The 15832-nt window shown below is 41.8% G+C and overlaps 1 protein-coding gene across 13 annotated transcripts in view; it reads right to left on the bottom strand.

The window, feature by feature from the left end:
- Positions 1-15832, bottom strand: part of mecom (MDS1 and EVI1 complex locus) — a 129353-nt gene that overhangs the window by 14761 nt on the left and 98760 nt on the right. For 4 of the 13 annotated variants that reach the window (XM_029517308.1, XM_029517294.1, XM_029517301.1 and 1 more), the window contains exons 3-8: positions 10806-10940; positions 4017-4119; positions 3752-3865; positions 3271-3382; positions 2961-3108; positions 2614-2794 (exon numbers count right to left, since the gene is read on the bottom strand). In XM_029517308.1, the coding sequence (XP_029373168.1) occupies positions 2614-2794; positions 2961-3108; positions 3271-3382; positions 3752-3865; positions 4017-4065 (604 nt within the window). In that variant the 5' untranslated portion in view covers positions 4066-4119; positions 10806-10940. Of the gene's footprint in view, positions 1-2613; positions 2795-2960; positions 3109-3270; positions 3383-3751; positions 3866-4016; positions 4120-10805; positions 10941-12339; positions 13084-15832 lie in introns of those variants that run through there. The other 9 variants (XM_029517298.1, XM_029517303.1, XM_029517299.1 and 6 more) reach the window with 4 other exon arrangements.

Here is a 15832-nt window from a genome sequence, read left to right as displayed (position 1 = left end):
ACAGATACACACACACACATTCTCAGCGGCGTGCAGTACAATGGCTCTATTTTAAGTTTGTGAAGGAAGCAGAGTTGAATGAATCCTATCCTGCAGTCCGGTTCCCAGGGACAGGTCTCACGTCCTCTACTGCCCCTCTTCCCCCTCTGGGCCTCTCCCATCAGCCCCTCATCCCCTCAGCCCCCTCACCTGGTCCCCATAGCTGGGTCCCTGTCATCCTGCGCTAAGTGACCTTCCCACAGTCAACCCCCTTAGCGCCTGTCTCTCACCCTGTCTGACCCTGGAAGGCATATAGTGACCATCCGGTCAGAAAACAAAACCTCTCCGTCTGACATTATCTATTGCTATTATTAGTCTGTCAACATTATCTACCACTAGAGGATGACTTGCTCAAATTTACAAAGGGGGGTGATAGCCAAGTACTTACTGTTTTCCCATGTTCTTTGCTTTTGCTGTTCTAATAAAAGTCAAGAATTTACTTTATGAAAAAGGAAGATGTCTGTTTTTGTTGTCTCTCTCTTCCAAACTGTAGTTTCTACAAAGCAGCTACACTGCAGATTACATATTAAAAAAAAACATCGACCGGCAGTTTCAGAAAGCAGTTAGAAGCAGCCCTGAATGATTGATTTTGCTCACATTGTTATTAGATCTTCCAAATGAGGATAAGGAAGTGGTTAGAGCCATACTGTGATTACACTTCTGCATACTTTGGATGCCTTCCCACCTCAAGGTGCACAAGAGGAGAATTTGAGGAGATGCAGAAGAAGAGCAGGAAAAAAGTATTGTAAAAACAGATTTAAATAAACACCCCAGAGCAGGCAAGACAAATGGGAATGTTCAAGCCAAGAGAAAATGTAATCTCTTTTAAAAGAAAAAAAAGAAAAAGAAAAGAAAAAGGAAAAAAAATAAGAAGAAGCAAAAAAGTAAATTTTAATGAATAGACCCAGAAAACTGAGTTGAAATAAAGAGTATTTGTGGCTTGGCTTTGGTAGACACAATTTCTTCAGAACGGTAGTTGAGAACATTTTGAAAACATCTGGGAAAAAAGGTCCAAAATGCTTTGATTTTGCATGTGATCTTTCTTCTCTAGAAGCTGTGTCTTGCAACACAGATGGAGAGATCTGAATACCGCATTTGATATATTTTTCTACAGATAAACTTAATCTAACTGAGCCAAACTTTTATAATTAATACAAAGATTCAAACATTTCTAATAAAAAGTGAGCAATTATTGAATCTGTCTGATCAATGCATGGTGGCGGTATAGCTGCTCTGATAGCGTTCTTTTTGCATGTGTGTTTTTACAAGTATAGCCACATGGCCTGAGGAACCTACAAGAAAGAGCTCAACACCATAAATCATGTAGTTGTGACATTTACAGACTAACAACACACACGCATGACACACTGAATGTGATACCTGAATCACTATGTGCGTGTATTCGTCAGCTCTTAATAAACGGGGAAAAAAAAAATTATAAACACATTCCTGAGAGTGAAGTGGTAGATGAGCACTGGCTAGCTGACTCTCTGAATTAATACCCCAGCGTTCCTTAGTGTTCTGCTTTCATAGAGAATCTCTGTGACACACACAAACACAATCTCGTCCTCTAGACATATTGCGTGCATTAACACACAAACAGAATCACGTGTGGATACAATGAAATACTATCCAAAACATACATGCCCTTCAAGAGCACTTGCACAAACAAACACTATGGACACACACATGGTTTCTTGCAGGCGGCCGTCATGATGTAGACTGCCCGTCTTTTTTACACAGCACATTAGTTGTTTTTAAACCTGCATATTTTCTGCTGATTACAGCAAATGGACTCCCATTCAGAGTGAGCACAAGGAAGAGGGCTGTACATGTGGTTGCTATTTGTGAGGAATGGTGGATGTGGCAGAGGGAGAGAGGCAAGAGGGAGGGAAGTCAGAGGTCTCCAGTGGAGATGCAGTCGCTATGACCTATGTATATACATGTATATGTGGTGGGTGTGTAGTTTGTGAGTGGACAGGTTTCCGTGAGCTTGAATGTGTGTATGCTGGTGTGCAGGGTCAGGAAAAGAGAGAAAGGCACAAAGGGTGAAGGTCATAATGCTTTGGGGGAAGGAGATGAGATCTGTGGTCTGAGGTGGCGAAAGTGTGAAAGGTCAAAATGTGTTTGGGTCTTGCAGGAGTTAGATGTTACTGAGGAGCAGAAACATGAGGGGGGTGTGTGTGTGAGAAAGGAAAAGTCTGTTTGCTATCGCGTCAGCAGTTGGTCAGCCTGGGTCACTGTGAGAGGCAACGGTGAGGTTAGACCAAGAGGGACTGAGTCAAATCGCAAGCTAGTTTAAATGCTGCTATCACCATTTCAGCACTGTGTGAGAGTGCTGATGCAGACATCTGTATGACTCTTATTTTCTAAGAAATTGTGCTGCCACTCTAAATGCAGCCTCTTTGTTATCCCATGTGTAATTTCTGTAGAACATTTTATGACTAACTCTTGAGGATAAGCTGATGAAGGATACTTTTTTTTTTTGCAAAAACACAACAGTTTTCCTACTAAAAGCAAGTCACAGGCATATTGTTATTATAATTATTATTATAACGTACTGAGGAGACTTACATAGGTAGGGTCTTAGTGACTTACACATGAAGGGCTTGACACTGCTGTGGATGTGCTTATGCTGCTTGAGGCCTGAAGACGTAGCGAACGTCTTGCCACAGTCAGAGCAGGCGTGGGCCCGTGCCCCGACGTGTTGTGAACGGATGTGCCTCTGCAGGTTACTGGGGTCTGTGAACACCTGCTGGGGGAAGGAACCACACAGACACACGAGGGAGTTAATATCTGCTTCTTTAAGCACTGAAATGATACACACCTGGGGGAAAAAACAAAACAAAACAAAGATGTAGGAAAGCAGAAACATGCAGAGGCTCATTGATTAAATAGCCCCTCAAAAGTCATCACTTTACCTTTGAGCAGTTTTCACATTCATAGTGCTTGCCACTGTCATGTGACATCTGATGTCGGATCAGGTTAGATTTCCAGTTGAAGGCCTTGGGGCACTGGTCACACTTATATTCCCTCTCCTCAGAGTGGGACAGAACATGGGCCTCCAGACTGCAGAGAACAGGGAAAAAAAAAGATTTATCTGTTCACGGGGAAATGTATTTGATATCATATGACTGTTAGACAGCCTGTGCACCTCTCTGCATGCATCCAGGGAGATGAAAGTCCCTAAAAAATAAATTATGTGACTGATTATATGAGGTATTCACTTACCTCTGGATGTCAGGGAAGATCTGGTCACACTCCTTACACTCGTGCAGTCCATGGGACATGTGGAGAGGTCGCAAATCTTGAGGTTCCTGTGCCTTTAGGTCACTGTCACCCCCTGGACACATCATAAAAAACAACACAAGAACACAGTTTAAATGTGCCCTATTCTGCAAACCTATGCAATGCCAAACACCCAATGTTGTCGAGATTTACCTTGTATGAGATGTTTTGTTTTTTACGTGTGCTATCACTAATCTGGAGTTTGAACAACACCATGAACCAACATTTTTTACCACCTAATTGCATAAACTACTCCTGCAGACATTTATTTCCCCACACAGGATCATTGTGATCTCATTTCTGGAGCTTACGTCCTTAGTGTCAAGATCTCCCAGTGCAGCTATACATCCTTCTTGTCACTCCTCACTACCCACAGTTTACAATGGCATAAAAATTTCCATCTTTTAAAAAATAAAAGTCGAACCTGGGTTAAGGAAAGAGGAGGGGGGCATTCCACACGGTTGTTTCTGGTGGTCCAGCAGTTGGTTGCGGGATTCAAAGTGCTGGTCACAGTCCTCACAGCGGTACTGCCTCTCCTCTGCAAAGTGAGAGGGAGAGAAATTAACACAATGGTTAACAAAGTGAGGTGTATGTGTTGCTCAGACTTCAACAATGATAAAGTGTGTGTGTGTGTGTGTGTGTGTGTGTGTGTGTGTGTGTATATCTTTGTATGAGTATTTGTTGCCTACCATGGATATCAGGAGCCATGCTGTCACATGAATACTCTTCAGCCTTCATGAAAAGTAGGAGCTCTTCACCGGGGAAAATCTCTCTGGTGACTTTGTAGAAGATCTGCAACACAACAGGAGTCACTATATTTTTTTATACTGACTTTGCCATTTTTAGTTTTATCTAAAGTTGTAGCTGCTTTTGTTTTGATTGTTTTTTTTTCTTGTGTTGGTCATAACTGCATTATAAAGTGGGCAACACATCCCTTGGGAGAGTTCTTATTGGAGTACTGTACAAAAAATTCACACTCAAACTGGCTATAATCATGTACCAAATAGTTGTTACTGCACCACCAGCGCACAGACATAGGAAAAATACACACACTCATTTTTTGTAATTAATCATTATGTTAGCCATCTTCATGGAAACTAAATGAAAGCAAAAACAACCATATTTTAGAATATATATATAAGGTCTTGTGAATACTGCACACACACACACACACACACACACACACACACATACAAACTGGTCTCTACAATCATGCTCATTGTGCTTAACTTTCTGATACCTACTTACTAAAATGTCAGTATTTCCTAATAAATAGCCAAAGCAAAGTGTCATTTTATTTACAAGACACAGACATTGTGAAAGGAGGGCTGATAAAAACATGTGTATGTGTTTGAAAGGGGTCAGTCATTTTAAAGAATCAGCTGAAAGACCCTGGGACTGTGGCACTTCCCATGGACACACAATAGCCTTTCTCTGTGAAACAATCGGACATAGCGTTATTTTTGGCCTGCTTTGGAGGTTTAACATATTACCTTCCTCTGCTGCACAGACGTGACAATGATGATGGGGGAATTTATTAGAAATGCAATAGGAGGCCGAGCAGGCGGGGGGGCTTCTGGGAAGGCATGGGTCACAGGTACAACACTCATGGAGGGAATTCCTGGCTAGCATTGCGAGAACACTTGAGCCACATTGGCTCCACGGAGGCTTATGATAAATATCTTGGCCACAATAAAGATCATGATGTATTCTGTTGACTATTCTCTAATTGTTCATGTCATTGTTCTAGCTTCTGGCAAATGATATAATGCTAAATATGACACTAGCGATTTTTTATGAACCAGTTAAGCACAGGAAGTTCATAGATCAATAGTTCAAAGAGTTACTGGAGTAAAGGGAACTCAAGTCTGTAAAATAGCAGGTTGCGGATGTGTGTCAATAACCAAGTATTGGTTGATTTACTGTAACAAATGTAGATTTGCAGTATTAGCAGAATATGATTTAAAATCTCACTAGAGGACTAAACCAGGGTTATAACAGTTATCCAGACCAGGAAAGACATACTAAAAAACAAATTAAATGAAAAAAGAAAAAAGGAAATTCTTGTTTTCATCAGAAAAGACAAATCTGCCAACTTTTTGCTTTTGTTTTTGTCTTTTGAAGAGAAAAACAACCACACTTTAAATGAAAGAATACAGTGGATCTCAAAAGGAGCTTTAATCTTTTAATCCAACCTACTCTATCCTCTGTCTACACCACAGGCAAACATGAGTGAACATTCATGAACCTTCATAAAGTTGCATCATGGACCTTCATTGACAGAAGCACACCTTTAAAAATATTGTGATTCATAGACAGTCAGATATGAGGTCAAAAAGAGATGTGAGTCTGCAGGGATCCTGCTCTGAGACACTGATACTGAAACTCAGGAGGGAGGTTATTTGGAAAGCTACTTGGGTGTGGACTGAGGACTTGGAACATAAGAATTTATGGATGCTGTCAAAACCACTTTCTTTATAAATGCAAGTGTGAGATCAAGATATAAAACAACTATAACATTAACATTTCGTGTTTTTAGTATTAAGGGGGGGGCAGCACAGTTGCATAGTGGTTAAAGCTGTTGCCCCACAACAAGGAGGTCGCGGGTTTTGTTCCTATCTGTGCAGAGTTTGTATGTTTTCCCTGTGCTTGTGTGGGTTTCCTCCCACCTTCCAAAGGCATCATGTTTAGGTTAATTTGCGACTCTAAATTGTCCGTAGGTCTGAGTATGAGTGGTTGTTGGTCTCTGTCTGTCTCTGTGTGTTGGACCTGCGATGGACTGGTGACCTGTCCAGGGTGTCCCCAGTGCTCGCCCAGTGTGAGCTGAGATTGGCTCCAACACCCCATGAGATGCAGAAATGGATAAGCGGTAGACGATGAATGAATGAATGAAAATCAAAGGGGATGTTAAGAAATGCATCGTAAGGAAAACTAAAGACTAGGATGACATCAGGAGGAACCCCTTGGGCTCCGGGTCTGACCTTCGACCTCTGTCTTTAAGGGATCAATAAACATCTGTAGGTCTGACTCTCTGCACTCTCTTAACAGGATGACGTATTTTGTGAGAAAATGTGAGGATAAATGCAGGAGCAAGCAAAGCAGGGTGATTATAAATACGAGGGAAATTCCCCCAAATGCTCCACCTCTTACCCGCGGATAAACAGATAAACAGCAAAAACACATAAACAGGCAGTAACTCAACTACGTGTGATTCTATTGGTCCCTCTTAACGTGTCATGAACACACACAAACACACAGTGGCTTAAAATAAAAGGGTATTTGGAAGATAAGATAGCCAGCGTGTCACACTGTGTGAGGCAGCTTCCACAGCATCAAGGCCATTTCTTACTCTTACTCCGCACATAAAGAACAGACATCTTATTTCTCTCCATGTCTGATCATGTTTTCAATGACTACTTATCTCTTTCTCCCTCACTCGCTTACACTCAGTGTCAAAGGTTATAACCACGAGAGGATCAAGGGCTGTAATTGTACTACTATTTTACCTTGACACCATTAGTCATTAGCAGAGTAAACACTCACATTTTCCTGCGGTCACACCCTGTTGGCCAACCTCTCGCTCACATAGAGCTCATACAACAGGTATGCCATTCACTGTTGCTGCCCTGCCACAATGAACTCTCAATCTTTAAAAAAAAAAAAAATGCAAGCTACTTTAACATTTAAAAACTTTAGAAAAGTAGAATGTCCATGTCCAACAATACTTACACCAAACCCCTAATATCATTCATTTCTAATCAATAAAATCTCAAATTCTCATCAAACTTGAAAGAAACATGCCCACCACCTTGTTTATTTGTGCTTGCACAGTAGAGGTGTAACAACAACAGTGCACGTCCATGTGCTATAACTTTCCTCTGGCATTCAGGGTCATGCAACATGTGCAGTTTGTTTGGCAGCCACCTTCACTTGGCTTCTGAACACAACTGTTTTGTGACTTAGATAACAGTAAAGAAAATGAGCGCAATGTGCAACTTCTTCAGGCAAATTGGATGAACATGTAAAGAAGCCAACCTGGTTTTGTTCACATCAGAGTCAGCTGTGGGAAAGAAACCTTATGAAAAAAGGCAAAAATGTTCCGCTGTCTCATAAAGGACATATTATCAATTCCAGACATAAATGGTGCATCTACTGAATTAGATTTTAGGATGATAAAGTCATCAAGCATCATGTAATCAAATATAAAATTGGTGAAGGTTGTGATGGATTTTTGTTCAGACAAACCTTTAAAAAAAATCTTTTACCATGAATTCTTGCGTGTGTTTCAAAACAGAAAAAAAATTGAAACTGTTTTCTCAGTGAGATAATCACTTCATGATTATATGCTCACTTCATGACTGGGTATTTACATAGTGAATGACTGCCAGTGTTTTGCTAATATGCCCCTGAGCCACTTCATTCCACTCAATACCGAGTGGGAATCAATAGAGCGAATGCGATTAACGCTCATATCCTTCTGCACTGTCTTATGAAAGGCTCTTCAGGGCCTCATTGGATGATGTTAATTACACTTTTAATCCATTTTCCTTTCAACTGGAGCAGGAGAGAGAGGAGCGCAGTAGAGGCTTTTTGAGTGCTAATTGCCCTAATTATCTTAACGACAAGACATGCTGATCATGGAAAGATCTATGCAAGTAATTCTCCACTTGCTTTGCCCACTGCATCTACAAATAAATGAGACTATCAGCGGAGCCTGTGGCATGGAAGGGCTGCGGGCCACAGTTAAAATATTGAACACACTACTTTATCTAAGACTTATATTTGTCATTATTTATTATCTTTTGATGAAACCTATGGAAGTATTTAATTAAAATTAAATAACCAAAATTGATTCGCAAGCTATTTTCTTCAGAGCTGTTTTCATCTGTGAAGAGCTGAATCCAAACCTTTGAGTTATAGCGTGATGAATTAACTACAGCTTTCAGTGTGACTCAAACTGCGACACCTGCCATCTCCTTCCTTTCCACTCTTTCCTGGTGATTTTGTCTGCAGTGTTCAATGCATAAAGTAATAAAACAGAAAAGACATTGAAGTCAAAGCGTTCCTCGTCAAATCCAGCCAAAACACTGAAATTGCCACTAATGTAAGCATTAATGTATGATATTCAATATTTCTGCATGTTTTCACAACATAAATATTTTGCACCAATGTAAAAGATCTGATGACAAAACTAAACTAAGACAGAGAGAGAAGTAGAGAGAAACAAATAAGGAGAAGTGCCATCTCCCACAGTTAATCCAGTAAGACAAAACAGACATTTTTCTCTTGCCTCGCTCCTTCATTTCTCTCTCTCTCTCTCTCTCTCTCACCCTTCTGAAATTGGTCATAAAGTTTTATGATAAACAGAACTGGGTCAGAAATAAGAGGATGGAGGCCAGTTTTATTCTTACACTGGCAGGGCTAAACTGGTGCTTGAAAAGAACCAGGACTATATAATGACCAACACACCTGGAAATTGCAGTCGTTGTATGACACTGTCTTAAAATAAATCACAGAAGAAATGGTTTCTGCTGATGGCATAGTGTGAGAAGATTTTAAATTTGGTTCTGAGGGAAGATTTAGCAGAACATGCAATACGTAAGCCTCGGGTTGCTTGGTCAGGCCCTTGTGTGGAAATCTGGTGATGGTACACGTAGTGTGGTGAGAGGGTAATATGCGGTTTCAGGCTGGGTTTAGACTCAGCACTTCTCTGTGGCAGTAAAAACCTGTTGGAATCAGGTACTGTGTGTTTAAACCATTCCAGCTCGATATGAGGAGCATGGGGACTCATCTGAACTGCAATGAACAATTCACAATCACGCAGCGTGTACACACAGAGACGCTGACGCACACTTATGTTCACACATGCATGTATGTAGAAACAGACAGTTACAGGTGTGTACACAAACTCGAGAGACACAAGGAAACAAATGATACACTAGCAAGTCAGTGCACATAAACATCTGCGCACGAGACAAAAAGGCCTCATAAGCAAACGCACACACACATCCAAATACTGCCAGCGGGTTTACAAGACCACCCCACTTAGTCTATTCATTTTACACATACAGACAGCCATTGTGAGACACTACGGCGTGTTTTCAAAAACACCAATGTTGGCCGGAAGGCTTAAAGACGCCACATTGTGCTGTGTTGTGACAGTGTGTAATACTTAACAATCACCTCATCATAGCCATGCCTGTGACCTGTCGGAGCCTTACACAGCCACCTGAGCAGAACCAGAGTGTTGACAGCGAGTCACACCTCGAGGAGAGGGCAGCTCGGGAAAGCTTACTCTGCCTTGTGTCTCTGCTTCTTTTAAAACAGAATACCTAAGTACTTCTAGGAAGCCTCTCTTCCCCTTCTCTCCCATTCTCTATAAAAGGAGTGTGATACATCTGCTCTCTTAACTTTAGTCAGAACGCATTAGGGTGAGAAGAACAGACTTATGTGTGAAGAACAGGAAATTTCTGATCTATTGACTAAGAGATTTGTAGATTATTTATTGGCCAATAAAATCAGAAGCAGCATTAATCTGGATGAAAATATCCATATCAAATTATAGTTCATATGGCCAACACTATATTTGAATTATGCTATTTAATACTTTACTGTCTAGAACTTTTTCACTGATATTACATCGGATAACAATCAACAAGACCACCGGCGAGAAGTGATGACGAACATGCAAGCTAGATTATGTTTTTTATTTGGGTCAAGCTACGGTATGCTCCACACACGTGTCAAATAAAGTTTAGCCTCTTTGCCCCACTGAATATTTCTGTGTAGGAGGAGCGGCTGGCTATGGGATTACTGAGGTGAACAGGCCCACATGTGTAAAGCACGCACCTCCCTGCACAGCCAGGTGAGCAGCAAAAGGACTGTGACATTCCTGGCATATCTAAGACTTTATATCGCCAGCTTGACTGGGAAGTGTGTGGAACTATCATCTCAGCGGGCCGTCTCTGATCCTGCCCTGTGGTCCTTCCACGGCAGAAGCCAGCACACAATTACAGAAGGAAAACACATACACAGATAGTGAGGAGTCGCTGCGGTGCACCGTAGGGGAGAGCTGTGTGTCTCTCTGAGTGTGTGTGTGTGTGTGTGTGTGTGTGTGTGAAGCAAAGGCAGGGTGGGCCAGGAGCTCGTGGGACTATCTGACTTAGATCACAATAACACCTTTTAACACAACAGAATGCAGACAGGACAACCATTGGAAAATAAAAGAAACCCTTCTGGCACCCGAGCTGAGTTTTAGAAAAACCAGAGTATAAGTTCAAAGGTCTGTATGACTCTCAGTTGCACTTGATTTATCTTGCGAGACAGCAAGATTCAGAAGAGGGCTCATCAGCAATTGGGAGTTCAAAATCAAGTCATACACATGTTTTTTCTGCTCTCTGTTGTTTTCTTTAGATCATATTTGACTTGTATTTTGTTGAGGTTGCTCTGCCAGGCAAGCCACGAGTGTCTCCACGTACCTGATCATCTATCTGGCACGCTGTCAGGTTATGCTGTGTGGCCGCAGGGGCAAACTGGATGTGCTTCAGCCAGCTCCCGATATCTGGCTTGCTGGCATCCACGCAAAATTTTACATGGCCTGACCCGTCCAAGATCTGCAGAGAGGGAGAGAGTGTATGTGTGTGTGAAAGCAGAGACAGAAAGAGAGGGAGAGATCAGACTTTGATCAGTATCAGTCCAGGTTACTGTGTCCAAACACTGACTAACCACATACCTCCCACAGAGAAATAAGACTCAAATGTTGGGAGCTGGTCTGTGGTGCACACACAGGCGCACGTGTACACACACACACACACACACACACACACACAAACAAATTGGATAAATGACCATAAAAGGCTATGTTTAAAAATTTGTATAATAAGAAAAAAATTGCATTTGGAAACATGTTTTGCAATTATCTCAACAATATTTTGCCAGGAAGTTCCTGTAAAATTTTAAACTCAAAAATAACAATGCATTTGAGAAAACAAAGCACAGTGTATTATACACAACTGTCTGAGGTAGGTTATTCCAGAAAATGTTTCTAAATCTTAAAGTAGCTCTGAAGGAATTTTGCCAATTACATCTAATAGTAAAAGAATGTAAATAATATTTTCATTATTCTGATTGATAACAATAAATTAAATCCATTCTGTAGAGCTCCCTATAATGTGAATTCATATTCTGGTTTTGTTTAAAAAATTAAAACTAGCCTGAAAAAATATGGAATCTGACCATTAAAAGTGGATTTTATTTCGATTTCAATCAATCTAATTTTATTTTACTTGTGTTTATAACAAAAAAACTAAAAACAAAGACTGCTACTAAACGAGTCAGTATTTAAACTGACTGCAGTTGACGTTTGATTTCGTTTAAGAAAATGTAATTTTAACGAATAAATGAATAAAGCATTTGATTGTAATACGTTTTTCTAAGGAGTGATAATAATTCACCATAAAAATGAATAAATCCACATCCTAATAATGAGAACTAATACATTCCTGTCATCACATCACTTTTCCAACCAGAGAAAAATAATAATAAAAGCAGTGAATTGAATTATGATGCAAATCATGACATCAGTGGACTATCGTTTACAAAATATTTCCCTGCACGGATCGTGAACGGCATCACGTTGTTACTATTTATTATACTACAGCTGTAAACTTCACCGGGAAACAAATCAATTGCAGGAAACGGCGAGTGATAAGGGTTATGAAGACATTGCCGATTGCAGGGATGTAAAACGGAATCTCCCTCAGGGTCACAAATCAGTCTTTCTGCCTTTGTATAACCTGCAGCAGAATAAATATTTAGGTTGCAGAAAGCCCTTTGTCTACACTAACACTGGATCTCCCCATTTACCCCGTAAAAATAACACCAAGTCTTTTAATCGCCGATGTTCGTTTACAAAGAGATGAACAATGAGTATTGGTTTTGCTTTTTGCTCTCAATGCAAATCGCTTAATAAAAGAAATGTTTTCTTGCTTCACACGGGCCGTTTCCTCTTACCGTAGAAACGCTCCTGCAGCGGCGTGCGACCGTTCAAACCCTCCTGGGATATGAACTGCTGCTAACTGAGAAAAAGTGATGAAAAGTCCGCTTTATAGATATAAAAAATAAAAAAAACCCGATCAAAACTCAAAGAACACAACTATGAATTGTTTTGGCTGGGGTACTTTCTCCCGATTGGTGGCATAGTAAAAATAAAAATTAAAAAAAAAAAAAAAAAAAAAAAGAAAAATAAAGCACCGGTGTGTTCAGCGTCTCTTCGCGTCTCCAATCCGCGGGACGAGTCGCCTCCTCTCCGGTGCGCTCACACTTCACTGTCCGGCGGACGTGCGGTGGGTGAAAGTAAATCCTCTCTCACTGTCGTGTCTCAGAGACAGCCCGGACTCGGTGGGCCCCCCCCCCTCACTATCCTATAGACATCGGTATCGGAACTAAATCCCCTCCGGAACATCAACTTGCTCCTAACTTTTCAGTGTGTGCGCGTCACTGTGGCTCGTCCGCTCCTCCACTGTCACCCCTCCTGTCCCGACGCGCCCAGGTGTCCTCTGGCAGCCATTCAACTTTTCACTTCTTTTCTCTTCCTCTCCCCCCTCCGCAGCCGGTCGGGATGTGTCGTTCATATGATAGCAGGAGAGATCCCGGGGGGAGTGTGTGTCTGTGTGTCAGTAAATGAGTGAGTAAGTGTGTGTGTGTGTGTGTGTGTGAGGGGGTGATTTCGTGTATCTCGCCCCCCCCCACTCTAATTTGCGCGTCTCGATCAGATTATGTGATGGCTCTCTTTCAGGCTTTGTCCCATAAAAACGCATCCAGTCCGTCCATCCTCAAAAGGCGGAGAGAAGCACGAGCCCAAGCAGCGGGACGGTGTGCGCCTCCGTCACCGCTCGGAAGCGTCTCCTCTCCGCAGTAAATGTGTCAGTGACTGGGGTCCGGGGTTGGTGAGGGTGAGCGGGGTCAGGGAGAGGTCGGGACGGGGTTTCTGAAGGGATGAACTCCACACACAGCCCCGCACATTTCAATGAACCGACGTCGGCATCAAAGCGCCGTATTATTATCCACGTGTTCCCAAACTTTTTCACAACATGCCGCGCCGGTTCATGGACCATTTTACGACATTATTAACCTGAACATCCAAACCGAAAAGAGCCCTTCTCTACCATTTTATTCTCTTTTTACCACCAGGTAATGATGCATGTCGGGCTTCAGTTGCATTGCTGTTAGGACGCGAGAAAAGAACAGGAGGATACGTGAGAACAATAATAAAACGGTCTGTAATTGTGTTGTGTGTGTGTGTGTGTGGGGGGGGGGGGGGGGGGGGGGGGGACTGCAACTAGACTGCAGTCTTCCTCCTCGGGACCTCCAGGAAACTCCATAAGGACCGTTGGAAGTCCCAAGGCCACATTTTGGTAAACACTGACCTAATCACCTGCTTTCTCACTGATGTGAACAAAATGCTGCAGGTTGGTACAGACTGTGCTGTTCTCCCAGAACACTTCCCAACCACCAAGTCTGCACAGTCTGACACACGAAGTGTGAGTAACTTTTAAATGGTCACAACAACTGTAATCAAGGAAAAGCGAGTAAGAAGTGAAGTTGGTGGCTTTTTAATCGATCTTTAAAATGATACCTCTATTTGCTGTCCTTATTGCTCCGGCCGCTGTGTGTGCACCTGCTTCACCGTCGGCCCGAAAAAGAGACATGAAATGTTGTATTCAATGATTTTAGGTTAAATCTCGACGCCAGAAGCTGCGAATAAACAAGGACAAGGGTATAGAATAATAAAGAAACGTCCTCGTTGTCAGTGAGCGCAGTTTATTAGGCAGCTCATAAAGCCGGGGAGGACAGGACTTTGGCTGATGAGAGCAGATGATGATGGATAACGCTTCACACTGTGACATTGACCTTCCATCCCAGATAATGCCCATTGTTTTACGAAATCGCGGAGCAAACGCGCAGGAAAGACAGGAAAAAATCATGTGTAAATAAGGCAGGACCCCGCCAACGATTCCCATCGTCTCTCGCTCCTTGAGAACTGAGGAGACACCCCGGTCCGCCCGGTCATTGATTTCCTGCCTCTCCTCGACTTGTCCATTGTTGGAAGCCTTTTTAATTTAGCCATAAATTGGGAAAGCTCAAGCCGAATGAGCTGTTCTATTTTCTTCCTGTCAGGATGAGGGATTTGTTTTATGATGCATTGTGTATTAAATACAAGTAATCTGGGAAAGTGATTGCTCCGCGGCCTCTCCGGGTCTGATAGAGGATTCAGATAGAGAGAGGGGGTCTGAGCTCTTTTCTGAAAGGCAGGAAATGTCCGAAAACGGGAGGATAAACACGGGTGGTTTGTGTGGGTATCACTGCGGAGAGGAGAGAGAGAGAAAACGGATGGGGGGTTGGAGGGCAGCGGCGGGTCCCCTCAGCCTGGGCCCAGGAAGACCCGCTGCACTTCTCCGCCCCTGTCAGGAGATGGCGTGCTCAACTGAGACCAACTTAAAAAAAAAAAATAAATAAAAATCTGAATACATTGTTGAACACTTCAGATGACAATATGATAGACATAACGGGAGGGTTATGTTTGTAATTGCTGTAAAGGCAGCTTCTCTACACCGTTTCTATTGTTGTAATCATCTGAATTTACACAAAGTAACAATAAGGTCATTTTTGTGAAACATAATTTGATGACTTACTTTTATATTTATGAATGAGATCATTTTATTTCCAGAAATACAATCTATTGGAGTGTGTGTATAACTTTTTATTTGCTAGGTGTTTTGGCACAGAGTTGGAAAAAATGCCTGCCACTGGTGTCTTATGATATATTTGTATAAATATGTATATATTCTATATGTTCAATATGCATTTAAATAAAATAAAAAGCGCTTTATTTTGGAGCTGCTGGGTTTGAGGTTGAAAGCGCCCGCAGTTCATCTCTCTGTAACAATCTGCTCCATCAGTAAGGTTTTTGTGACTTATGATAAGATGGGGTCATTTCTCTCTGCTCCATGTGAACCGCAGCACGAAACATCTACATTAAGGCGTCAAATTGGTTGATGGGCACATGAAAGATTCAGCCGTGTGGGTTTGAATATATAATCACCTGAACGAGCGGCTATAAAGCTCTTCAATCTACACCGAAAAGACCGATGGAGGTGAATTTAAAACACTTGTTCATTTGTTAACAAACCGCGAGAATGATTTTCAAGGCACGGCTTTAATTTATATTTATTCGAAGAGTCTGCCATAAACACCATTCTGATGTGCTGAGATTAAACACATCTGTTTTATCTGAATTATGCCATGCCTTTGTCATAATGATTTTGACATAGTAAACAGCGGTGTGGAAAAGCTGTTTATCAACAAATTACAAACCAAACACATGCAGGCTTCAGGGTATGTTAGTTCCGACTATATCATACCACACAGCATTTCATACTTATTTAAGGGACTCTTAAAACATACAGCACCCGGATAATGTTTAGTGCTGAGGCTTTAAAGTGCT

This window comes from Echeneis naucrates, chromosome 13 (assembly GCF_900963305.1).
Source record: "Echeneis naucrates chromosome 13, fEcheNa1.1, whole genome shotgun sequence".
Lineage (NCBI taxonomy): Eukaryota > Metazoa > Chordata > Actinopteri > Carangiformes > Echeneidae > Echeneis > Echeneis naucrates.
This window is presented reverse-complemented; position numbering and strand designations above follow the sequence as displayed.